Raw genomic sequence first — 27,879 nt, forward strand, 5'->3', positions numbered from 1 at the left:
CGTAACTTTGCTTTTTACTTCTTACAGAGACATTATCTCAGGTACTGGTGAACCTAGAAGTCTGAAATTTTTATGACTTAGTCACATGGGTTTCTTTTACACACTGAAAAAACTATTCTTAATTACTTGATTTACAAAAGGCTGAGGGGTGATAATCTATTAAAAAGTGATGGAAAAATTTACTTAAAATAAATGTAAAATATCTCTGTGAGAAACGTTTTTTACAATAAACTGTTGTTTCAGTATTTATATCAATGCACATACAGTAAAAATTTTATCTCTCTGTCTCCAGTAGTTTGTGAGAAAATGTTCCCTATAGTAAGCATATTTTAACATTTCGGGGATAGGCGATTCCGTATCCCCTTAACATGTATGAGCAACATCACTTCTATTCAACAATGAAGTCAATGGTCCTACCTTATCCCATTTATGCTTCTGTCTACTTTCCTTCCTCTATGAGTCACGCCACTCTTGTCCATTATGTACATTATCTCTATGTTGTCACGTTTCTCTTTCCCTCCCTCCTTTCTCTCACGTCCATTGCTGATATCACCTGTAATTAAAAACCTATATTTCTGTAATTTATAATTATTGTTGAACTTTTCATGCACGAACGTAAACTGTATGTGTTTTTATCTGTATTATAGTAATTTTTAATTTTTAAATCTAGTATACCATGTTTATCACAATATATTTAATTCAAAATATGTAGAAACTCTGGTTAGATGTAAGAGATGGCCAGATAGCTCTAACCTTGCCAGGTTAAATAAATAAAGGAACAAAAGCATTTTATGCCCATTCAAAACGGTTCAGGTTGCTTGACAAGCAAAAACATATGGCCGAATGGTTGCCACTCATGGGGAATATTCTTCCAGCCAAAATGTCTGAGTAATCCAAATGAGACAACACACAATTTCAAACGACAAAAGTAGGGTTGCAATTATGCCACTGTCCCTGCTGAGCAATTTTCTCAGAGTCCGTCTGTCGTGCACATTAAGCTGCGATGTCTTCGCGATTTTCAGTAAAGGAAAAGCGTGCCAGACGAGGTATCCAACTTTTGAGTGTGTTCTCCAGTAACCGTCCAATGCATTTACACAAAGAGTGAGGTTTTCACTCTGCGCCAGGCTGAACGAAGCTATAATATTTGATCTTTCAAAAAAATAAATACGCTACTGGCCATTAAAATTGCTGCACCAAGAATAAATGCATATGATAAACGGGTATTCATTGGACAAATATATTATACTAGAACTAACATGTGATTACATTTTCACGCAATTTGGGCGCATAGATCCTGGGCAATCAGTACCAAGAACAACCACCTCTGGCCGTAATAACGGCCTTGATACGCCTGGGCATTGAGTCAAACAGAGCTTGAATGGCGTGTACAGATACAGCTCTCCATGCAGCTTCAACTCGATACCACAGTTCATCAAGAGTAGTGTCTGGCGTATTGTGACGAGCCAGTTGCTCGGCCACCATTGACCAGATGTTTTCAATTGGTGAGAGATCTGGAGAATGCGCTCGCCAGGGCAGCAGTCGAACATTTTCGGTATCCAGAAACGCCCGTACAGGACCTGCAACATGCGGTCGTGCATTACCCTGCTGAAATATAGGTTTTCGCAGGGATCGAATGAAGGGTAGAGCCACGGGTCGTAATACATCTGAAATGTAACGTCCACTGTTCAATGTGCCGTCAATGCGAACAAGAGGTGGCCGAGACGTGCAACCAATGGCACCCCATACCATCATGCCGGATGATACGCCTGTATGCCGATGACGAATATACGCTTCCAATGTGCGTTCACCGCGATGTCGCCAAACACGGATGCGACCATCATGCTGCCGTAAACAGAACCTGGATTCATTCGAAAAAATTACGTTTTGCCATTCGTGCACCCAGGTTCGTCGTTGAGTACACCACCGCAGGCGCTCCTATCTGTGATGCAGCATCAAGGGTAACCGCAGCCATGGTCTCTGAGTTGATAGTCCATTCTGCTGCAAACGTCTTCGAACTGTTCGTGCAGATGGTTGTTGTCTAGCAAACGTCCCCATCTGTTGACTCAGAGATCGAGACGTTGCTGCACGATCCGTTACAGCCATGCGGTTAAGATGCCTGTCATCTCGCCTGCTAGTGATACTAGGCCGTTGGGATCCAGCACGGCGTTCCATAGTACCTTCCTCAACCCACCGATTCCATATTCTGCTAACAGTCATTGGATCTCGACCAACGCGAGCAGCAATGTCGCGATGCGATAAACCGCAATGGCGATAGGCTACAACCCCACCTTTATCAAAGTCGGAAACGTGATGGTACGCATTTCTCCTCCTTAGACGAGGCATCACAACAACGTTTCGCCAGTCAACGCCGGTCAACTGCTTGAGAAATCGGTTGGAAACTTTCCTCATGTCAGCACGTTGTAGGTGTCGCCACCGGCGCCAACCTTGTGTGAATGCTCTGAAAAGCTAATAATTTGCATATCACAGCATCTTCTTCCTCTCGGTTAAATTTCGCGTCTGTAGCACGTCATCATCGTGGTGTAGCAATTTTAATGGCCAGTAGTGTAAAATGAATGATAGACCTGCGGCTCGCCTCATTTGTCGTTGTACATCTGCACAGAACCAAAGTTTTGATATACTCATTCTTAACAAATTTATTTCTGAAGAAGGGGGTTGGAGGGAGGGTGGAACGGAGGAGGAAGGCGGGGGAGGGGGGAGCGGGTTGTGCATTCAGAAACACATGGGCTTATTTGAAACCTACGTATATTGTTTATGAGCATGTGACTTTCGATACAACGGAGGCCGACTTGCGTACTGAAACTGAATAAATTGCTATTAGCATAGTTTTTCTTTGCAATTTCTGCTTCTATTCGATATTTAAATAAATTGAAAGTTCCCCATAAGAGGTTCTACAAGAATAAAAACTCGTAGTACACTGCTTAGACCGGGGTCTATCTAGGAAAAGCACAACTCTATGAATGGACGTTGTCTGTAGGAAAATAGTTCAATGAATAAGAAGGTAACCGATGATTGCAGTGATTTTTCACGTACGCGAGTGAGCTGGAGTGAATACCATGCTCCCCAGTCGTCCAGTTGTTAGGAGATAAGCCAATTGCTGAAACTTATTTTCCCAATTCCTTTGCCATGCTGTAGGCATCAAAATGTATTGCTTTCAAAAGCGTATCATAACCAGAGGCAACGCATAATTGTTGAAATCCATTGCGTTGAATTTTACTCTCATTGAGTGTTTATCTGCCATTAACAAAAATTTTGTCCACACAATGCGATTCTATATAAAGCGAGGAGGGATCAGGGATTGCTTTGATTGTTTTTGCTGTTGTTTTGGAACGACGAATTTCGGATAAGTGGTGATGGGCAGCCTGATGCTCAAGTAGGTGTCTAATTTCTTCACATAAACATTTGAAGAACAAGTATTGGGAACTTTCATTAACAATTCCGAATAACTCGTTCTGCTGTGAGGGCATGTATACATATTTTAGAGATAAGGAAAAAAATGATGTTCGTCTTGTTCGCAGAAGTTTAGAGTAATATTATCCCAATGTTTTAGTCTTGCACAGAGGATGAGTTATATAGGAAATTCCGTTGTTTGAATGTATTAATCATTAAGAAAGATGAGGTGCTTCGGAGCATATCGGAATTACTCCGACCTCAGCGTGTATAGCTAGTAAACGTTGATATAACGGACTTGTTCAATGGAAAAAATATACCTCACTAGCGCTTTGATAAGGACGGGGTCTTAAGACAGTCGCTGAAAGAATACTGTGCGGTGAAACCATTCTCAAAAGAGCAAAGCATTTTTCTTACCGCGTAGAGAAGGACATAGTAAAATGGAACGTTACTGTAATATAAAAATCTATAAGGGAGCCACAGAGTTTACTATGATCGACCAAGTTGCATTGGTAAAAAGTAACTACTTGGAATTCGGCGTACCTATGGGCAGACCTATACAGCTGATACAAAGAGAACGTGAAGAACTGAACTGAGGAAAATACAGAAAGTTGCTGAAGAGCCGAAACGAGTAAACTAGCTGTAACACAACACGCTGTGTAGGCTGGCCGTTACACGATTCTGATTAATAATGGACAGCTCCCTGCACCCACTGGTGAATACCTCGATAGGCTGATTTTGCTCAATTAGTAATTTTAATTGATGAAAGGAAGGTCTAAAGCATAACGGTATCTGGTTTCCGGTATGAAAGAGGAAGTACACCAGTCTTCCACTATGGGACTATAATGGCAACCACACACCAACAACGGCCAAATTATCCTTTAATTTGAAAGCAAATGACGTTATAGGTCGGCGCGGAAGCAATCCACAATGCAATTTCACTTTCAGTCATTAGCGAGCCACGGCGTACGTCAGCTGTGCACAGAAGCCATGAATCCTGTTCCAGATGTGCTTTTCTGACGAGGACGAAACGTTGAAATGTTCGAGAGTATTGCATGATAGCCCATAAAAATTATTTTGATTGCCGAGTGTTTCATACTATACCTACTAATACAGAATGTTTTCAACCCCGAAAGATGTACACCAATGCACTGTTGACAGTTTTCATGTATGATAAGGAATTTTGAATGGTGCTACATTCGATTTGTTTTCTTCGTAAACAAACATTAAATTTGTTTTATTGGCACTAATGCTCTCTATTACTCTAAGAGTAAATTCCCCAAAGGGTAGCCAGTTTTCATTCCCATTTGTATGAGCATTAATTGGAGTAACTCCAAGTGGCGTATTTTGCGTTTCGTAAAAAGTAGGTTACTGTTCTCTGTTGCTTGTATCAAATTTTCTAAAATTTACTTGAAATGTATTACACGCGAGAAAGAAATTAATAAATTTAGAAAAGTATTTAGAACTAAATTATAGAAAATTAAATCTGTCCTTAGCTCTGCCAAATTATTGCTGCTGTAATATAGTTCAACGGGGTATAAACAATTTATGAATGATTTCGTCAAAATAAATAGTGAAAATGGCTGGGAATGGTGGACAGCCTTGTGTAACTCGTATTATTATTATCATTATTAAGTACTGCACATACACGATTCACATTGCTTGAACGTAAGAAGGGTATAAGGAACCCAACATTGTCAGTAAAAGAAACAAATTGTTGAAAAACTGTACTCAGTCTTTGCGTACAGACACATTAATGTAACGCTCTTGGGGACCAGTGTAGTGATTGCTTCTCTTTGTTAGGGCAGACTGCTCCATAGTGGATGAGCCTGGAAGAATACCCATCCTGGGAGGACTGTCTAGTTTCGGACGGGTAAGTCACGGTTCTTCTGAACATCTACTTGTATTTTCTAATATATTTTAAATATTAAGTTACAGGTTCAATTCCGTATATTTTTCAGATATTAAATTTCTCATTCCAACTTTTAATTTCTATTACGGTAGTTACAATAAGATATATTCTACTTCTCAGCATCTCACACTTATATGCCAGATGTAAGTGGCACAAAACCTAAATATGGAGATAAATAAAAAGAGACAGTCGTTTTAAACACCTATGAAGACTACTTTAGTTTGATATAGTCTGGCAACAAATGGACAAACCGCTTGCAATGAAAGAAATATGAAATTACAATGAAATGAACACCCTTAGCTGCTTACAGGCGTTGACATACGTCAACGGGGACAGATGAAAATGTGTACCTCGACCGGGACTCGAGCCCGGGGTCTCCTGCTTACATGGCAGACACTCTGTCTGAGCCACCGAGGGCACACATTTTCATCTGTCCCCGTTGACGTATCTCAACGCCTGTAAGCAGCTAAGGGTGTTCATTTCATTCTAACGAGCTGCATGGTCACCGATGGTATCTGTTCTTTCGGACATGTCCGAAAGAACAGATACTATGTTAGTATATATAAAGAAATATGTTTCTCAGGTAAATTGTTCACCAAACTGCGTTGCAATGGCTTCATAATTGAACATCGGGTACTGCTTAGACAATCGGAAAATCGAATTCCGATACTATATACTGGATGTGGAAGTAATTCCAACGCAATGAACACGAAAAAAAAAGGCGTAGAGGTCATAAAGGACGGAGCAGAAATAGGGGAATACAGTCGACCGTGTTCTTCTCAAACGAATCATCATGACTTAGTCATGAAGCTATCTCTAGAGACCACGGCAAACCCAATTCTGGATAGCCGAAGAAGAATTATCACCGTCATCCTATCGCGTTATAAGAGCGGTTGGTTAAGCTCTCAGAGAGAGGATTTACCTCATCAATTCCAAACCAATTGTTTAGAAAATTACTAACTCCAGCCTAATTGGGTTATAGGAGGGTTTAAGGCGGCTAAGCTTATAAACGTAGTAATGGTACCACAATAACTTACAAGTTACTAGTGCTCGAAACATCAACGAATCACGCTGAAATGCGCAGTCAAGATGCCTTTCAGTCAGATTGCACCAGACAAGTTACAAAAGGGGTGCCACAATGACAGTTTGAAAAAAAAAAAAACACTATTTTCATATCGCTGCTGCTGTGATAAGACGCAGTTCCGAACAACACAGGCAGATATCACTAAGAAGAACACAAAAAATTCATATAATGAAATTAATTATCTTAGTTTAACACTGTTTATTGGCTAAGTATTTGGTTGTGTGTTGCAGTTAATTTCAGTTTCAAGACTGTGTTCATGTCTGACTGAATATGGAAAAACCTTTCTAAAATTTACAGCTACACATTACCATAATTTATGTTAAAGTTTATGAAGAATGATGTTGTTGCTTTTGTATAAATACTTTACATTTTTGTTTTGATACAATTATTGCCCTAGCCAGTACGTGTAGTAGTGAGGTAGGAAAAAACACACGACACGCAATGAAATGGTTTAGGCCATATTTTTAAGTAACCAGTTGGGGTACCCGGCTTCTCTCAGGGAGTTAATATGAGTTTGTGTAGTAGAAAGAATAAACTGTAAAGTATGTCATAAAACGCTCATATTGGAAACATATTCTAACTACTTATAATACTTGTTACAGAATAAGAGGTAATATTTTTTATTGAAAACATATTTAACTATTTAGAATACTTGTTTATAAACAACATTTTTAAGTTTGTTACCCAGAGTAATTTTTCGAATTTACTACTCGAGAGCAAGCTACGTACAGTTGAGTGTGTGAGAAGCAGGTTGAGGTTGATACCGAAATGTTTTAAAGTTTGCCCTTCGGCTTTGTTAATCGTAAAACTGTAGGCTAATTTGATTCTAAATTGCGCTCCTTTAAACTGGAATGTCAGTTCAGTAGAGAACAGTGGTATTCTGTGGATAAATAGTGTGTGACCCTTGTACTTTCATAAGTTCGGTTTCGAGAACGTAATTCGATAGCTATTTGAATATCATCCTTCTCCATTACATAGTTTTGGAAAGTCCAGATTTCTGAGTAGTATGATTGGAGATCTAATTTTAAGTCGAAGACATTATAACGACAGTCCTGGTACTTGCAAAGAGTTTAGAAATTCTGCAGGCAAGTTCACACTTTCAACGTTTAACACCTTGTCGACCGATTTGTATATTCTCTCTTCACCAAGAATTTTCTTTTGAATATTAAAGTTGTTATAGACGTCAATATTATTTTTAGGTGCAAAAATCGCCCTTTCGAATAGCCGTTCCGGTATGTTATAGTTGTGAACAGTGTTCGGATAAATGTGGTCGATGAGTTTGTTTTCAGCAGTGGCTACGTTGCAGAAATCACTGTTGAGTTTAATGACACCTGTCGTCTAGTCAATAGGATATGTGCCTTCACCTATTTGTAAAAGTTGTTGAGCAATATGTGCTGTTTATCGTTTTTCGATATTTCAACTCTCATGTCCTTTGTTTGTCGCAGTATTTGTATGTATCGCCAGAAACCTGATTTTTTAAAGCAGGCATTGATGTCGTCTGCTGGTGATAAGGTTAACTGGAAGTCTTTGCCGAAAACCTCCTGAGACAATGGGCAGAGATCATCTCATCACTTGAGAGTTTCCTCACAAGTCTTGTACTGTTCTGTCCATGGCTTAGAGTGCTTTTTTTTTATGTGCCGTTGTGCATTCGTCCCAGAAGATAATATTAAATTGCTTTCGAATTTCACCCCGTTCCAAATGCTATTGAGATATCAGATCTCGGGAATTGTTCTTCGACTACACTCCTGGAAATTGAAATAAGAACACCGTGAATTCATTGTCCCAGGAAGGGGAAACTTTATTGACACATTCCTGGGGTCAGATACATCACATGATCACACTGACAGAACCACAGGCACATAGACACAGGCAACAGAGCATGCACAATGTCGGCACTAGTACAGTGTATATCCACCTTTCGCAGCAATGCAGGCTGCTATTCTCCCATGGAGACGATCGTAGAGATGCTGGATGTAGTCCTGTGGAACGGCTTGCCATGCCATTTCCACCTGGCGCCTCAGTTGGACCAGCGTTCGTGCTGGACGTGCAGACTGCGTGAGACGACGCTTCATCCAGTCCCAAACATGCTCAATGGGGGACACATCCGGAGATCTTGCTGGCCAGGGTAGTTGACTTACACCTTCTAGAGCACGTTGGGTGGCACGGGATACATGCGGACGTGCATTGTCCTGTTGGAACAGCAAGTTCCCTTGCCGGTCTAGGAATGGTAGAACGATGGGTTCGATGACAGTTTGGATGTACCGTGCACTATTCAGTGTCCCCTCGACGATCACCAGTGGTGTACGGCCAGTGTAGGAGATCGCTCCCCACACCACGATGCCGGGTGTTGGCCCTGTGTGCCTCGGTCGTATGCAGTCATGATTGTGGCGCTCACCTGCACGGCGCCAAACACGCATACGACCATCATTGGCACCAAGGCGGAAGCGACTCTCATCGCTGAAGACGACACGCCTCCATTCGTCCCTCCATTCACGCCTGTCGCGACACCACTGGAGGCGGGCTGCACGATGTTGGGGCGTGAGCGGAAGACGACCTAACGGTGTGCGGGACCGTAGCCCAGCTTAATGGAGACGGTTGCGAATGGTCCTCGCCGATACCCCAGAAGCAACAGTGTCCCTAATTTGCTGGGAAGTGGCGGTGCGGTCCCCTACGGCACTGCGTAGGATCCTACGGTCTTGGCGTGCATCCGTGCGTCGCTGCGGTCCGGTCCCAGGTCGACGGGCACGTGCACCTTCCGCCGACCACTGGCGACAACATCGATGTACTGTGGAGACCTCACGCCCCACGTGTTGAGCAATTCGGCGGTACGTCCACCCGGCCTCCCGCATGCCCACTATACGCCCTCGCTCAAAGTCCGTCAACTGCACATACGGTTCACGTCCACGCTGTCGCGGCATGCTACCAGTGTTAAAGACTGCGATGGAGCTCCGTATGCCACGGCAAACTGGCTGACACTGACGGCGGCGGTGCACAAATGCTGTGCAGCTAGCGCCATTCGACGGCCAACACCGCGGTTCCTGGTGTGTCCGCTGTGCCGTGCGTGTGATCATTGCTTGTACAGCCCTCTCGCAGTGTCCGGAGCAAGTATGGTGGGTCTGACACACCGGTGTCAATGTGTTCTTTTTTCCATTTCCAGGAGTGTATATTCAACGTTTGTCGTAGGGCAGAACAGGCAGTTCGTCGTCCTTCCATATGTGTGGCTGCCTTGCCGGTTGATTCCAGTGCAAGTGCGATGTGCTGTTTAGCACGTATTTCCGCCAGCAATAGGTTTATTAGAAACGTCTTCCCGGTGCCGCCCGATACGTCCAGGTAAATAATTCCGGCAGACTTGTCGATCCGGTCCATGGTAACGTTGTGAATTTCCTTTTGATTGTCACTGGGCAGTGATTTGTTGTGAGCAATATGTTGAAGTAGTTCGTTGTTATTGTAGCTCTCTTTCTTTTGTAACTTGGAAGTTTAACGTACTGATAGCATATTTTCGTGGTGCTTGCATCCCAAGTTCTTCTCAGGTCTGGTTGTTTATTCGTAAACACTTATCCTCTAGGCGAATGAGTGTTTCATTGGGGATGTCGTCGTTGAATTCGATGGTAACTTCAGTATGAGCTTATCGGATTTTGTACGGTACGTCAGTATGTCATCACTCATACTCCCTTTGAAGGAGTCCCATAGCTGTTTTGGATTCGATACATGTTGCATGTTGCAGTCAATAAAATTCTTCCGGGTTTGAGGATGCATTGTCGTCTGTAAAATTCCGACGTTTCGGCGACTGCTGCAAGGCGCCTTCCTCATGGTGTATTGCTAACTGCTAAATGAAGTTTTTTTTTTTTTTTACTTTATTGTTATTTTAAAGCCTGTACAAAATCAGGTAGGCTGGCAGCGGCACACTACACCGCTCTTCAGCCATAGCGTTTACAATAGTAGAAGAAATGGAGCATGCTAATGATACAAAGTGACGGGCAAAAGAGAGAGGTCACAGAGACACAAAAAACACGGAGTCGTTCACACGTGACGATAACAATACTGAAAACACGTTGGCACGGCGCACAGAACACTGACGAAGTGAACGTAGTAGTGGGACGGCGGACACCAAAAACACTAAACGACGTCACATACACGAGACACAGAAGGCGATGATCTCCGGCGCGCGAATGTTCACTTTGCGTGTGCGAGTCCGGGGACCTGCCAAGAGAGGAGGAGGAGGAAGGGGAGTGGGAGAGCGAGAGGGGACAGTAGAGATGCCACGGGCAGGGGAGATAGGGGGGGAGGGAGGAAGGGGGAGAGGAAGCCCAGGGGAAGAGGGGGGAGGGAGGGGACTGGGAAAAGGAAAAAAGAAGGGAAGAGAAGAGAAGGGAGGGAGGGTGCCGAAAGGAAAGGACACCGGAAGTGAGGGGCCGGGCTGGGTCAAAGTTGATAGGAGGGGTAGATGGAGGGGACGAGGACATCATCAGGGAGAGGGAGCTGGCGAAAGCCACCTTGGGAGAGGGTAAGGAGCGTGGAGAGATGGAGACCGGGCGGGACGTGGGAATACAGGCGTGGCAGCGGGCGGGGACGGGAGAGGATCGGGGATACGAGCGAGTGAGGAGGATCAAGTTTACGGGAGGTGTACAGGATCCGTATCCTTTCAAGGAAAAGGAGGAGGTGGGGGAAGGGGATGAGATCATACAGGATCCGCGTGGGGGAGGGGAGACATGCGATAGGCGACGCGGAGAGCATGGCGTTCAAGGATTTGGAGGGATTTATAAAAGGTAGGGGGAGCGGAGATCCATGCTGGATGGGCATAACTAAGGATAGGGCGGATGAGGGATTTATAGGTGTGGAGGATGGTAGAGGGGTCCAGACCCCACGTACGGCCGGAAAGGAGCTTGAGGAGACGGAGGCGGGAACGTGTCTTGGCTTGGTTTGTCTGGAGATGGGGAGTCCAGGAGAGGCGACGGTCGAGGGTGACGCCAAGGTAATTAAGGGTGGGAGTGAGGGCAATAGGATGGCCATAGACGGTGAGATAGAAATTAAGGAGGCGGAAGGAAGGGGTGGTTTTGCCTACAATGATCGCCTGGGTTTTGGAAGGATTGACCTTGAGCAACCACTGGTTGCACCAAGTGGTGAACCGGTCAAGATGGGATTGGAGAAGGCGTTGGGAGCGTTGCAGGGTGGGGGCAAGGGCAAGGAAGGCGGTGTCATCGGCAAACTGGAGAAGGTGGACGGGGGGTGACGGCGGTGGCATGTCTGCCGTGTACAACAGGTACAGAAGGGGGGAGAGGACAGAGCCTTGGGGCACACCGGTGGAGGGGAAAAAGGTGTAGGAATCGGTGTTATGGATGGTGACATAGGAAGGACGGCGGGAGAGAAAGGAACCGATCAGACGGACGTAGTTAATGGGAATTGCAAAAGTTTGGAGCTTGAAAAGGAGACCAGAATGCCATACACGGTCATAAGCGTGTTCGAGGTCAAGAGAGAGGAAGATTGCGGAGCGACGGGAATTGAGCTGTTCGGAAAGGAGATGAGTGAGGTGAAGGAGAAGATCGGCGGAAGAGAAGGACGGCCGAAAGCCACACTGGATAACGGGAAGGAGGCGGTGTTGGCGGAGATGCTGGTGGATGCGTCGGGTGAGGATAGATTCCAGGACCTTGCTGAAGACCGAGGTAAGGCTGATGGGACGGTAGGAGGAGGTGGCGGACGGCGGTTTGCTGGGTTTAAGGAACATGAGGATACGGGAGGTTTTCCACAGGTCGCGGTAGTAACCGGTGGACAGGACTACATTGTAGAGCCTGGCCAGGGTGGAGAGAAAAGAGACAGGAGCTTCACGAAGGTGATGGTAGGTGACACGATCGTGAACAGGAGCGGTGTTGCATTTTGTGTGGAGTGTAGCAATGAGATCCTGTGTAGTGATGGGGGCATTGAGTTCCGTGTGTGCAATGTTGTCCAAGTACTGGAAACCAGGTGCGAGGGGAGGGACAGAGCCTTGGGGCACACCGGTGGAGGGGAAAAAGGTGTAGGAATCGGTGTTATGGATGGTGACATAGGAAGGACGGCGGGAGAGAAAGGAACCGATCAGACGGACGTAGTTAATGGGAATTGCAAAAGTTTGGAGCTTGAAAAGGAGACCAGAATGCCATACGCGGTCATAAGCGTGTTCGAGGTCAAGAGAGAGGAAGATTGCGGAGCGACGGGAATTGAGCTGTTCGGAAAGGAGATGAGTGAGGTGAAGGAGAAGATCGGCGGAAGAGAAGGACGGCCGAAAGCCACACTGGATAACGGGAAGGAGGCGGTGTTGGCGGAGATGCTGGTGGATGCGTCGGGTGAGGATAGATTCCAGGACCTTGCTGAAGACCGAGGTAAGGCTGATGGGACGGTAGGAGGAGGTGGCGGACGGCGGTTTGCTGGGTTTAAGGAACATGAGGATACGGGAGGTTTTCCACAGGTCGTGGTAGTAACTGGTGGACAGGACTACATTGTAGAGCCTGGCCAGGGTGGAGAGAAAAGAGACAGGAGCTTCACGAAGGTGATGGTAGGGTCGGTGGGTGACGTGGGGGTTGGGGTTGGCGGGTAGGAGATGGAGAAGGAGCAGGGGTAAGGGAGGCGTTAGGACCAAAACGGGTGATGGGGAGGCGGGAGAGGATGTCAATATGGAGGGTTGGGCTGGGGGAGGAGATAAGAACAGAATCCCGTCTGGGAGAAAGGAGAGAGATGGGGGCACCAGGGAAATGTTGGCGGAGGAGGAGGAGGGAGAGATTCCGGGCCTTGAGAAAGGAAGGATCGGGATGGGACAGGAGATATTTGTATAAACTGGGGGAGGAGGAGGAGGAGGAGGAGGAGGAGGAGGTGGGAGCAGGGCCAGGCGGGGAGACATCCATGGCACTCTGGGGGGGGGGATGGAGGTCGGGGCGGGGCCTTTTTGGGAGCGGAGGAGGTGGGGGTGCCACTAGGGCGTTTGACGGCTGCAGAAGGGCGGGTGGTGACATGAGGGACGGGAGCGATGGGGAGGTGGTGGGAAGGGACAGGTCCCGGTGTGGACGCAGCAGTCGGCGCTGGAGATGGTGACGGTGACGGTGAAGGCGAAGGCGAAGGCGATGGTGACGGCGACGGCGACGATGATGACGGTGGTGGCGGTGATGGCGAAGGCGACGGGGATAGCTGGGCGTGGACAGTGGCCTGACGGGCCACCACCCTAGCCGGAGCTGTAGTGACAGGCTGGGGGAGTGGGGGGAAAGGATCAGAACGAGAGGAGCGGGAGGAAGAAGGGGGAGAGGGGGCGACAAAGAGAGAGGGTGAAGGGAGAGTGAGGAGAGGTGGGATGGAAGGAGGGGGGTGGGACTAGGCACACCAAGTTATAGTGGTGGTGGCGGCGGAAGGGGATGTATAGACTATGGCGGTGGTGGTAGTAGTGACGGTGGTGGTGGGGGCGGACATGACGACAGGAAGAAAAAACGCACAGCACGAAAAGACACAAACTGGGAACAGGCGAAGACGCAGACGGACGAAGACCAGGGTCGGACGACCAGGGCGGACGGCGACGGCGACGGCGGCGGCGAGCACCGGCTGGCGGCGACGGCGACGGCGGCGGCGAGCACCGGCTGGCGGCGGCGGCGAGCACCGGCTGGCGGCGGCGGCGAGCACCGGCTGGCGGCGGCGGCGGCGGCGAACAGACGGACGGACAGCAGGCGGCAGCGGAGACGGACAGCGAGCAAGCAGGCGGACGGACGGACGGACGGACGGACGAACGAACAGCTAAAACAGTAAGCGGCGGGCAGACAGACAGACAGACAGACAGACGGACACAATCTTCGAAAGCGGAGATTCCAACCAGAGAGTAGCCCAGGCTTTGGAATCTGGCGCCTTCGAATGAGGGGATCCAACCCTCTGATCCCTAAATGAACACTAGTTTGGATACTTATATACTATGGAGGAGTGCTGTCTTTGGATGTGAGGGTGAGGAGGAATGGTATTAGGGGTTCATTTTATTGGTCTTTGCATTGAGTGTTGTCATAGGCGGAAATTGGGGTTTTCCATTGGAGTTTCCTTTACTACTTGCCATTGGTGGAAATCGACGAATAGGAGTCTGAGCGGCGACTACAGCGTAGTGTTGTTTAGTAACTGCCTAGTGTCGACTAGGCCGCCTCAGCACTCTGTGTACTCCCCACCGCTGTGGCCCACCGCGCGTCTGTTGCTCTGCGAGAGCTGTCCCGCAAAGCTGTCACAGCCGGCAGCCAAGACGCTGGAAGTCGGTATCCGTCTGCTCAATGCATATTGTAGGGTCGCTTGGCTATTTCTATTCTCTTCAAACTAAAGGGTGTTTCGCCAGTACGCGGGCCTCTCGAAATTCGATCTTAATCCTGCACTGTTCCTGATGTTCTACCACCGCTGATTTTTTGTATTGTTTGAGGCGGATGTATCTCTCGTGTTCAGTTAACCTTGTGCTTACTGGACGCCAAGTCTAACCTATATACACTGAGCGAAAAGTCGGAATTTTACAGATAACAATGCGGCCTCAGCCCAGAGGAATTTTGCCGGCCGCTGTGGTCTAGCGGTTCTAGGCGCTCAGTCCGGAACCGCGGGACTGCTACGGTCGCAGGTTCGAATCCTGCCTCGAGCATGGATGTGTGTGATGTCCTTAGGTTAGTTAGGTTTAATTAGTTCTAAATTCTAGGCGGCTGATGACCTCAGAAGTTAAGTCGCATAGTGCTCAGAGCCATTTGAACCATTTTTGAACCAGAGGAATTTTATTGACTGTGAGAACGGCCAAGGAAGCCTACGTTTACAGGTTACATGTTGTTAGATTTATGGGAAAGAAGTATCCCATTTGTTCAGCTGTGGCTGTGAGTGAGGCTTCTAGTAGGGTGAATTGCCAGTGGTCGTCATTTACCAGTAGTCTTAAGCGATGGCATGCTTCTCTAAACGTCTGGCATATGTAACCGTCAACAGTCTTGACATCTGTCAAACTTGTTGGTCCTAGTACTTCGGGTAGCAACATCCGGAGATAGAAACATTCGGTGTTGATCGAATTTACGGTGTATACTCGGCCTACTGCGCCACTTTTCGTGATTCCTGGATGATCTTTCGTCGTTGAAACACTTTTCTTATTGTGTTCCGTGTATAACAGGTAGGGACGTCGACATATAGTAATGTTCCCGCGAATGAATCCGTTTGTTGCAGTTAGTAAAAAACTAGTAATGTTGTGTTCTGAGGTTGTACAGTTGCAATTTTTCTGGCGGTGTCGTTTGTGAAGTAAACTCTCTGTCCATTCTTCAAATGTACTGCTAGATATTGCACAGTTGGTTCGCGTTCACATATGGGGAAACCTAAAATACGCCACGCTGCTTCATTACTGTTGATGTATCTTCCCATTTGGTACATGAGAATCTCGTCGTTCCTGTTTTGTTGCTCGCTCTCTTTCGCTATTTGAAATGCGCCATGTCACTGCCTTCGTTCGCATACTTACAGGCGCATTTGATGGGCCGGCATCTGTGGCCGAGCGGTACTAGGCGCTTCAGTCCGGAACCGCGCTGCTTCTACGGTCGCAGGTTCGAATCCTGCCTCGGGCATGGATGTGTGTGATGCCTTTAGGTTAGTTAGGTTTAACTTGTTCTAAGTCTAGGGGACTGATGACGTCAGGTGTTAAGTCCCATGGTGCTTAGAGCCATTTGAACCATTTTTGAATTGATGGATTTCACTGAATTGCGGTATTCTTCCGTGCGCTTGGAAAATTTTGGAAACCTGTGTGATTTGGTACTACCCACTGATTGCCTGTTTCTAGTTCATCGTTGCCTCGTATTCGTATGTTTGCTGTACCAGGGATATTCGTCAACTCCGGTTTGTGTGTCCTCCAAGTTTGATTTTAGTATTTCTTAGTACATTTTCCATCGGTCATATATAGTGAACTGGAACCTATTTTTGCGCAGAAAGGGGTAAAATATGCTGGTGTAAAAATTTTTGATAAATTACCTGATGAAATAAAAGGTCTGACAGACAGCAGTAACATGTTTAAAAATAAACTGAAATCAACCTCCTTGACAACTCCTTCTATACCATAGATGAATTCTTGAATAGGGTTAAATAAATCAGTAGGTATAATACACTATGTGATCAAAAGAATCTCGACAGCCGGCCGAAGTGGCCGCGCGGTTCTGGTGCTGCAGTCTGGAACCGCGAGACCGCTACGGTCGCAGGTTCGAATCCTGCCTCGGGCATGGATGTGTGTGTTGTCCTTAGGTTAGTTAGGTTTAACTAGTTCTAAGTTCTAGGGGACTAATGACCTCAGCAGTTGAGTCCCATAGTGCTCAGAGCCATTTGAACCATTTTTGAATCTCGACACCTGGCTGAAAATAACGTACATGTTCGTGGCGCCCCCCATCGGTAATGCTGGAATTCAAATTGTTGTTAACGCACCCTTAGCCTTGATGACAGCTTTCACTCTCGCAGGCATACGTTAAATCAGGTGCTGGAAGGTTTCTTGTGGAATGGCATCCCATTCTTCACGGAGTGCTGCACAGAGGAGGGGTATCGATGTCGGTCGGTGAGGAATGGCACGAAGTCGGCGTTCCAAAACATCCCGAAGGTATTCTATAGGCGTCAGGTCATGACTGTCTGCAGGACAATCCATTACAGGGATGTTATTATCGTGTAACCACTCCTCCACAGACCGTGCATTATGAACGGCTGCTCGATCGTGTTGAAAGATGCGATCGCCATCCCCGGATTTCTCTTCAACGGTGGGAAGCAAGAAGGTGCTTAAAACATCAATGCAGGCCTGTGCTGTGATAGTACCACGCAAACCAACAAGGGGTGCAAGCCTTTTCATGAAAAACACGACCATACCATGACACCACCGCCTCCGAATAATACTTTTGGCATTACACACGCAGGCAGATGACGTTCACCGGGCATTCGCCATACACACACCGTGCCATCGAATCGCCATAATGTGTACCATGATTCGTCACTCCACACAACGTTTTCCCACTGTTCAATCGCCAATGTTCACGTTCCTTACACCGAGCAAGGTGTCGTTTGGCATTTACCTGCGTGATGTGTGGCTTCTGAGCAGCCGCACGACCATGAGATCCAAGTTTTCTCACCTCCTGCCTAACTGTCATAGTACTTGTAGTGGATCCTGATGCAGTTTGGAATTCCTGTGTGATGGCATGGATAGATGTCTGCCCATTACACATTACGACGCGCTTCAACTGTCGCCGGTCTCTGTCAGTGAGCAGACGAGGTCGACCTGCACGCTTTTGTGCTGTATGGGCCCCTTCACGTTTCCACTTCATTGTCAAATCGGAAACGGTTGACCTAGAGATGTTTAGGAGTGTGGAAATCTCGCGTACAGACGTATGACACAAGTGACAGCCAATCACCTGACCACGTTCGAAGTCCGTGAGTTCCGTGGAGTGCCCCGTTCTGCTCTCTCACAATGTCTAATGACTACTGAGGTCGCTGATACAGAGTTCCTGGCAGTGGGTGGCAGCAAACTGCACTTAACATGAACAACGTAGGTTTTTGAGGGTGTCCGGATTCTTTTGATCACATAGTGTATAATTTTGGAGTCAGGGTGAGTGGGATAAACACGAGAGTGCTCCTGCTATAATACGAACTCCCACACAAACCATAACTACAGGTATAGGTGCATTTGGTTTAGTACGCAGACAGATCGGTTGTAGGCGCTAAACTGACCTTCTCAGCAAGACACGGCCATCACTGTCACCGAGACAGAACTAGCTTTCTTCAAAAAACACAACAAGCCACCAAGCTGCTGTCGAATGAACTCTTCCTTGACGCCAGTGAAGTCTTAACTGGCAGTGGTTTGGGGTTAATGAAATGCACGGTATATGGCATCTGGCTCGGAGTTGTCCTTGAAGTAACCGATTTTAAGTAGTTCGTTGTGTTACTGTGGTGCCAACTGTTGCACATATTGCTGCTGCAGATGTAGTACGATGCTAAAGAGCTATAAGCCGAACACGATGGCATTCCCTCTCAGTAGTGCCACGTGGCCGTCCGGAGTCCGGACTTCTCACGACCGTACACTCTCGTTAACACCGCTGTCAGCAACCATGAACAGTGGCTACATTGCTGCGATGACTTCCAGCTTCTCGTAGTCATATTGGACGACCTTGTCTAAACTGAACTGAAGGAGGTGCTGATAGTGGCGCCTTTGTCACCTGAAAGACATTACTGACTAACATCGACTCACTACATCGATTATCAATTATATCTAACGATCACTACAATTACAGCGTATATTTAAGGCAAACGTGATTTGCAACCTAATAGTGGTGCTGCTGACGTCATTCTTATGTGATTGCCGTTAAATTTGAATAGACATCATTTTACAGATGTAGAACAACGCCTACCATCTTTCGTTTATGTCCCACAGATCGTTCTTGTTTTTGTGATTTTTTTCCGTCAGTATTGCATTTTTCTCTTTTTGTATAAGGAATTCACGTCTGATATAATTGTCCCTGTAACGATTATAATCATAGCAAACTTTTATTAAGGGTACCCTCAGCTGTCCATTTCTCCACACAGACCCGTGAAATATAAGATGTTCCATGATTATAGTTTGTCTGTGTTATGCAACTAAAATAGCTTGAAAATGCCCAAGGGGCGAAATTAGCTAATGGCTAAGCACGAAAGAAAATCATTATTTCAAAAATAAACACAGCTTAGGCAGGAGAATACTTTAAAGATAAATGAAATACGAAGTGAAGAAGTGCTAAATACCATAGGCGAGGAAAGAATAGTGTGAAAGGGCCCTACCTTAAGAAAAGGCAGTTTAGTGGGACGCCTGTATCGAATTCAAGAGAATTTAACATTATAAGCGAACTACTGATAAATGTAGATGAATAGACTTCAGAAAGTGAGTTACACATTACTTTGACCCAGCAAGAAACTTTTACTGCACTTCACAGTGCACTTCAAAGTGATGCAGACTATAACACTCCACTTCAATAACGTCCAGACAAGAAGGTGTCCAATGAACGGACTTTCATTATTCTGAAGGAAGTGTCATTGAGAACATGGTCACTTTTCTGAAATTGCTCTTTCACTCACAGCGTGACAATTATTCAACTATATGAAATAATGTCATCATAAATTCTGAACGGTTTGCGTTAGAACGTTCATACCGCACGTTTAGACGCGGGACACGTCGGGAATTGATAGATATGGTTTGGTTTAGGGACGAAGGCCACTTTCATTTGGATGGGTTCGTCAATAACGAAAATTGGCGAATTTGGGAGACTGAGAATCCGTATTTCGGGATCGAGAAGTCTCTGAACGTGTGACCGTGGTGTGAAATGTCCAGGCACGGTATAATCGGTGCGATGTTCCTTGATGGTACGGTGACTACCGAACGGTAGGTGTAGGTTTTGGAAGAGGATTTCATCCCCATTATCCAAAGTGACCTTGATTTCGACAAGATGTGATTCATGCAAGACAGAGCTTGACCCCATCGAAACGGGAGAGTGTTTGATGTCCTGGAGTAGCACTTCGGGGACCGCACTCTGGCTCTGTGGTACACAGAGGACACTGGCATGAGCGCTGATTGATCGCCGTATTCTCCGGATCGGAACACATGCGACTCCTTTTTGAGAGGCTATATTAAAGACAACATGTATAACAATAACCCCAAAACCACTGCCGAGCTAAAAACAGCCATTCAGGAGCTCACCGACAGCATCTACGTTCCTGCACATCAGCGGATCATGCAGAATTTCGTTATTCGTATGCGCCACATGATCCCTAAGGATGGCAAGTATATCGATCATGTCATAACCTAAATCCGAATATCTGTAGTGCCGTTTACATGTTGAATAACGTGTGTGAATGCCATAGTTTCTAACTAATTTACGTTTTTTCCATATGATGCAATAACTGTCAACCTGTAAATGACTGTCTTAAGTTGGTCTCATTGTCTTCTTATCAGGAATATGACTATGACCACAAGTCTTCATTATACGAAGAAAGTAAGCTGATTCCCGGATTAAAAATATTCGCTGAATAACAAATTACGAAATGAAGTAAAATGTCTAGATTTTTAACGTTTTTATCTACAACTCTTCATATAACATCCACTCTCTGTGTTGAATCACAAATTCCTACTAAACACATTTCCTTTCTACAGCATGACAAAACATGACTTCATTCCATTACAGAACAACTTGCTGACAAGTACCAGGAAGACGTACAAAGATTACGTTCGAGGCAGGAAGGTTTAGATGATTTGCATCATTATTAAAGACAATGTTTCAATTAATTTATACTTAACTTAGCAAAATACATTAGAATTAAACTTATTGATTTTAAAGTTAATTCTTTAAAATTATCATCATTGCTTAAAACATAATTTGTTATGGATTAAATAAGGAATTTTGGTTAATGTAATTCGATAAGAAATTTTATACACAGTAATTAAATTACTGTAATTAAATTACTGATACCCTTTGGAATCGAAGGCTTCAGAGTATGTCTCAGGCTTCATTACATCACAAGATGTATCATACTACTTTTCAACATAGTCACCAAGACTGCCAACGGCCTTGCCAAAGTGGTAACACCGGTTCCCGTCAGCACCGAAGTTATGCGCTGTCGGGCTGGGCTAGCACTTGGATAGGTGACCATCCGGTCTACCGAGTGCTGTTGGCAAGCGGGGTACACTCAGCACCTGTGATGCAAACTGAGGAGCTACTTGATTGAGAAGTAGCGGTTCCGGTCTCGGAAACTAACATACGCCTGAGAGAGCAGTGTGCTGACCACATGCCCCTCCATGTCCCCATCCAGTGACGCCTGTGAGCTGAGGATGACATGGCGGCCGGCCAGTACCAATTGGACCTTCATGGCCTGTTCGGGAGGAGTTAGTTAGTTAGTGAGTAAGACTCTGCGAACAACTGTTAGAACGTACCACCACTCGTTAAGTTCCTCAACGACAGAAATCCGCCTCTTGGTCTTCGAGCCATGTGAGAACCGCTGCGTGAATATCCTCATCGATGGAAAATATTTTGAGCAAGGCAATAACGCATTGGTCCACCTCTGGACGTTATGTAATCAGTTATTCAGCTATGCACTGTTTGGGAGAGCTGTTGGATGTCCTCCTGAGGGATAACGCGCCAGATTCTGTCCAATTGGTGCCTAGGATCGCCTAAATTAGGAGATGATTGAAGGGTGCTATCCACAATGCTCCAAACGTTCGCAATTGGTGAGAGATCCGGCAAACGTACTGGCCAAGGTAGGGTTTAGCATGCACGAAGACAAGCAGTAGAAACTCTCGCATTTGTGGGCGGGCATTATCTTGCTGAAATGTGAGCCCAAGAGGGCTTGCCACGAAGGGCAACAAAAAGGGGTGAAGAATATCGTCAACCTACCACTGTGCGTGGGGTAGGGTTATCGTCTTTGATTAGTAATCAAAACGTCCTCTGTTCCGGGTTAGAAGCCAGACACCACTTAAATTTTGATTAATAATCAGCACTAGCGGCCGAAAACTTCCGGCATAAGCAGTCAACCTCACTCTGCCAACGGCCTTGTCAAAGAGAGCGGAGGAGCGGACACAGATTCAGAGCACCCTCTTGCCCTTGGGTTGGGGGACTAACCCTCAAGGCTGAAAAATGAGCAATGATCAACGGCACGAGGATGCAGAAGGCAATGGAAACCACTGCATTACAGACATGTAACGTGTATCCACGGGACATATGGCCTGTAATGGAAAAACTGTCATTATGACCTCTCCATTGGCATAAGATTCTGGCATAGTTCCCCATTCGTAACTCCTAAAGGGGAGTACCAAGGGGTATGTGACGATGAGAAAAATACTGAATAATCAACGGAAGGATAACGTCCTAAAAGTCGGGACGTGAAATGCCAGAAGCTTGAATATGGTAGAGAACCTAGAAAATATGAAAAGGGAAATGCAGAGGTTAAATCTCGGTATAGTAGGGGTCAGTGAAGTGAAATGGAAAGAAGACAAGGATTTCTGGTCAGATAAGTATAGACTAATATCAACAGCAGCATAATATGGTATAACATAAAATGGTATAACAGGAGTAGATCAGTTACGAACAGAGGGGTAGGGCAAAAAATGTGTTACAGTGAACAGGTCAGTGTTGGGTTGTTCTTATAAGGATCGATACCAAACTAACACCGACACCGATAGTTCAGGTATACATGCCGACATTGTTAGCTGACGATGAAAAAATAAAGTATATGAGGATATTGAAAGGGTGCACAAAGGGAGATGAAAATCTGATAGTCGAAGGGGACTGGAATGCAGTTGTAGGGGAAGGAGTAGAAGACACGGTTACAGAAGGATATTACATTGGGACAAGGAATGAGAGAGGGGAAAGAGTAATTGAGCTGTGTAATAAACTTCAGCTAGTAATAACAAATACTTTGTACAAGAATCACAAATCACAAGGAGAAGCGGTTTACTTGGAAAAAACCGGTTGATACGGGAAGATTTCATCATGGCCAGACAGAGATTTCGAACTCAGATACTGGAATGTAAGGCGTACTCAGGAGCAGATATAAACTCAGATCACAATATTGTAGTGACGAAGAGTAGCCTAAAGTTCTAGAGATTAGTAAAGAAGAATCAATACGCAAAGAAGTGAGATAAGGAAGTACCAAGGGATGACGAGACGCGCTTGAAGTTCTTTAAGGCTATAGATACAGCAATAAGGAATAGCTCAGTAGGCAGTACAGTTGAAGAGGAAAGGACACCTGCAAAAAGGGCAGTCACGTAGGTAAAAGAAGATAATTGCAAAGAAACCATTTTTAACAGAAGAAATACTTCAGTTGATCGATGAAATAAGGAAGTACAAAACCGTACAGAGTAATTCAGGAATACAGAAATACAAGTCGCTGAGGAATGAATAGGAGATGTATGGAAGATAAGAAGAAATGGCTGCATGAAAATGTGAAGAAATCGAAAAAGAAATGATTGTCAAAAGGACTGCCTCAGCATAGAGGAAAGTCGAAACAGCCTTCGGTCACACAAAAAGCAATGTTGATAACATTAAAAGTGCAACGGAAATTCCACTGTTAAATGCAGAGGAGAGTGCGGATAGGTAGAAACAGTACACTGAACTGCTCTATGAGGGGGAAGATTTGCCTGATGTTATACACTCCTGGAAATGGAAAAAAGAACACATTGACACCGGTGTATCAGACCCACCATACTTGCTCCGGACACTGCGAGAGGGCTGTACAAGCAATGATCACACGCACGGCACAACGGACACACCAGGAACCGTGGTGTTGGCCGTCGAATGGCGCTAGCTGCGCAGCATTTGTGCACCGCCGCCGTCAGTGTCAGCCAGTTTGCCGTGGCATACGGAGCTCCATCGCAGTCTTTAACACTGGTAGCATGCCGCGACAGCGTGGACGTGAACCGAATGTGCAGTTGACGGACTTTGAGCGGGGGCGTATAGTGGGCATGCGGGAGGCCGGGTGGACGTACCGCCGAATTGCTCAACACGTGGGGCGTGAGGTCTCCACAGTACATCGATGTTGTCGCCAGTGGTCGGCGGAAGGTGCACGTGCCCGTCGACCTGGGACCGGACCGCAGCGACGCACGGATGCACACCAAGACCGTAGGATCCTACGCAGTGCCGTAGGGGACCGCACCGCCACTTCCCAGCAAATTAGGGACACTGTTGCTCCTGGGGTATCGGCGAGGACCATTCGCAACTGTCTCCATGAAGCTGGGCTACGGTCCCGCACACCGTTAGGCCGTCTTCCGCTCACGCCCCAACATCGTGCAGCCCGCCTCCAGTGGTGTCGCGACAGACGTGAATGGAGGGACGAATGGAGACGTGTCGTCTTCAGCGATGAGAGTCGCTTCTGCCTTGGTGCCAATGATGGTCGTATGCGTGTTTGGCGCCGTGCAGGTGAGCGCCACAATCAGGACTGCATACGACCGAGGCACACAGGGCCAACACCCGGCATCATGGTGTGGGGAGCGATCTCCTACACTGGCGGTACACCACTGGTGATCGTCGAGGGGACACTGAATAGTGCACGGTACATCCAAACCGTCATCGAACCCATCGTTCTACCATTCCTAGACCGGCAAGGGAACTTGCTGTTCCAACAGGACAATGCACGTCCGCATGTATCCCGTGCCACCCAACGTGCTCTAGAAGGAGTAAGTCAACTACCCTGGCCAGCAAGATCTCCGGATCTGTCCCCCATTGAGCATGTTTGGGACTGGATGAAGCGTCGTCTCACGCGGTCTGCACGTCCTGCACGAACGCTGGTCCAACTGAGGCGCCAGGTGGAAATGGCATGGCAAGCCGTTCCACAGGACTACATCCAGCATCTCTACGATCGTCTCCATGGGAGAATAGCAGCTTGCATTGCTGCGAAAGGTGGATATACACTGTACTTGTGCCGACATTGTGCATGCTCTGTTGCCTGTGTCTATGTGCCTGTGGGTCTGTCAGTGTGATCATGTGATGTATCTGACCCCAGGAATGTGTCAATAAAGTTTCCCCTTCCTGGGACAATGAATTCACGGTGTTCTTATTTCAGTTTCCAGGAGTGTAGATGAAGAAACAGGAATAGATTTAGAAATGATAGCGGATCCTGTACTAGAATCAGAATCTAAGAGATCTTTGGAGGACTTAAGATCAAATATGACAGAAGGTATAGATAACATTCCATTACAATTTCTGAAATCATTGTTGGAAGTGACAACGAAACGACTCTCCACGTTGGTGGGTAGAATGTATGAGTCTGGCGGCATACCATCTGACTTTCGGAAAAATATCATTCACACAATTCCGAGGACTACAAGTGCTGACAAGCGCTAGAATTATCGCACAATCAGCTTAACAGCACATGCATCCAAGTTGCTAACAAGGATAATATAGAGAAGAATGGAAAAGAAAATTGAGGATGTGCTATATGCCGATCAGTTTGGCTTGAGAAAAGGTAACGGTATCCGAGAGGCAATTCTGACGTTGCGGTTGATAGTGGAAGCAAGAGTAAAGAAAAATCAAAACACGTTCATAGGATTTGTCGACCTGGAAATACCGCTCGGCGGTGTAAAATGATGCTAGATGTACGAACTTGTGCGAAAAATAGGGATAAGCTTTAAGGAGGAACGGGTAATATAGAATATGTTAAAGAGTCAAGAGGGAATAATAAGAGTGGACGACCAGAAACGAGGCGCTCAGATTAAGTAGGGTGTTAGACAGGAAGGTAATCTTTCCCCTCTACTGTTCAATCTGTACATCGAAGAAGCAATGATGGAAATAAAAGAAAGGTTCAAGAGTGGAATTAAAATTCGATGTGAAACAATATGTCATACGATTCGGTGATGACATTGCTATCCTGAGTGAAAATGAAGAAGGATGGCATGTTATGCTGTATGATACGAACACTTTAATGACTACAGAATATAGATTGAGAGTAAATGAAAGAAAGATGAAACTAAGAAGTAGCAGAAATTTGAACAGCGAGAAACTTAACATCAGGGCTGATGGTCGGAAAGTATATAAAGTTAAGGAATTCTGTTACCTAGGCAGCAAAATAACTACTGACGGACGGAGCAAGGAGGACATCAAATCATAATATCACTGGCAAAAAGGGCATTCCTGGCCAAGCGAAGTCTGCTAGTATCAAAAATAAGCCTTAATTTAAGGAAGAAATTTCTGAGAATGTACGTCTGGAGCGTAGCATTGTATGGTAGTGAAACGTGGCCTTGGGCAAACCGGAACAGAAGAGAATCGAATCATTTGAGATGTGGTGCTACAGGCGAATATTGAAAATTGTATGGAATGATTAGGTAAGGACACAAGAGGTTCTGCGCAGAATCGAAGAGGAAAAGATATGTGGAACACACTGAGAAGGAGAAGGGACAGGATTATAGAACATCTGTTAAGACATCACGAAATGACTTCTATTGTAATAGAGGGAGCTGTTGAGGGCAAAAACGGTAGATGAAGACTGAGATTGAAATTCATCCAGCAAATAATTGAGGACGTAGGTTGTATGGGCTACTCTGAGATGAAAAGGTTGTGCAGTATGGTGGGTGACAGTCAGGTTAGTATCCCATCGCTACCTGGGGTGTCTCCAGACATGTCGTCACTGGTCTCGGAGTTGAAGTTCGAAGCGGGACTCACCGCTGAAGCCAATTCTACTCCAGTGAATAAGTTCCCAGGCCGAATGCGCCCGACACCACTATCCACTGGCATGTTGGTGTACGAAGGTCAAATGGTAGTCGGTGCAAGAAATGCCATGAGCTCAACCCCCTTTCTGTATACCGCCTTAATGGTCCTCGTGGTGACTGAAATAACAGTTGGACATGGTATCCGTGATAGTGATAAATCCTGAGCTCTGAGTGCCTCTGTGACAATTGGCAGGTCATCACGTTCCGTTCTCTCACTATCTCGATCACTTCCTTCCCGACGCTGTGTCCGGCCACGGTTCATCCACTCTTGCCGACATCGTTGAATAGTGGCATCACTCCTATTGTAACGTCGAGCGATTCGTTGGTTACTCCAACCGGCTTCTTTGAGTCCAACTACACGTCCTCTCTCAAATGCTGACATCTCCGTATATTGTTCATGCTACCGTATGCGATGCGTGGTTAGTGTCAAACTGAGTACACGGAACGTAATTCGCGAAGACTCCATGTCCTGATATCGACTATCCTAGCCAATTGCGCGTTGAAACTGCGCTGTAGGGTCACTCATTCATCCTACGGCCACCAGAAATTACAATTTTGCCTTTTCTATATATATATATCTGGTACAATATCAATTTGTAACCAATTTAAATAACTCCTGTCAGCATGCACTTTACAGTATGGCACTGTGTTCTTGACATGTCAGTATCATTTCTCCCGTTTCCCGTTCAAATCGCGAAAGAGGGGCCGCATCCATTAAACACAAGAGTATAAATAAATTAATCCCTTATTTGTACAATTTAATGACAGTTGTTTGTGAAGGACCCTTCTGTTTGTGATGGCTGAGAGACGAATAGCCGATAAAAGCGTTAGGCCGGCCTGTCGGTTATCGTCAAAGCGGGACAGCCACTCAATCAGCAAGGCATGGCGCCGGTACTAATTCTGGGATTAGGGTAATCGCATTATGTAGCAACTGGCGCCAAAGGACAGCCAAATTGGATGGGCAACTTTACGCAGCCGTCTGCTATGGGGAGAACTGCCCTTGAGTGATATGATTAGCAACGTCTGTCTTTGAAGATAACCGCTACGGTCAGCGTTGCTACCGAAATGAGAATTCTGTGATGTAAATTCGTTGCAGCCAAAATGACCTAAATTAGGAACTGACCCGATTACTGTGTGGAGCCAAGAAATGCCATTTTCCTTAAATGATACTGCCGATGAAAGCTTTCAAGTCACTTGAAAATACGCTTGTACTCTATGTTTAAGTAACACTAATGATATCTACGGGAACGTCTGAACCATCGGAATTGGTTATCTGCAGTCGAGCTATGAGATTTG

The 27,879-nt window shown here is 46.0% G+C and overlaps 1 protein-coding gene across 1 annotated transcript in view; it reads left to right on the plus strand.

Moving 5' to 3' along the window:
- Positions 1–27,879, plus strand: part of LOC124622934 (dipeptidase 1-like) — a 149,319-nt gene that overhangs the window by 54,176 nt on the left and 67,264 nt on the right. Inside the window, exon 5 of the mRNA XM_047148725.1 lies at positions 5,212–5,281. Within this exon, the coding sequence (XP_047004681.1) occupies positions 5,212–5,281 (70 nt within the window). The remainder of the gene's footprint in view (positions 1–5,211; positions 5,282–27,879) is intronic.

Source organism: Schistocerca americana, chromosome 7, assembly GCF_021461395.2.
Source record: "Schistocerca americana isolate TAMUIC-IGC-003095 chromosome 7, iqSchAmer2.1, whole genome shotgun sequence".
Taxonomy (NCBI): domain Eukaryota; kingdom Metazoa; phylum Arthropoda; class Insecta; order Orthoptera; family Acrididae; genus Schistocerca; species Schistocerca americana.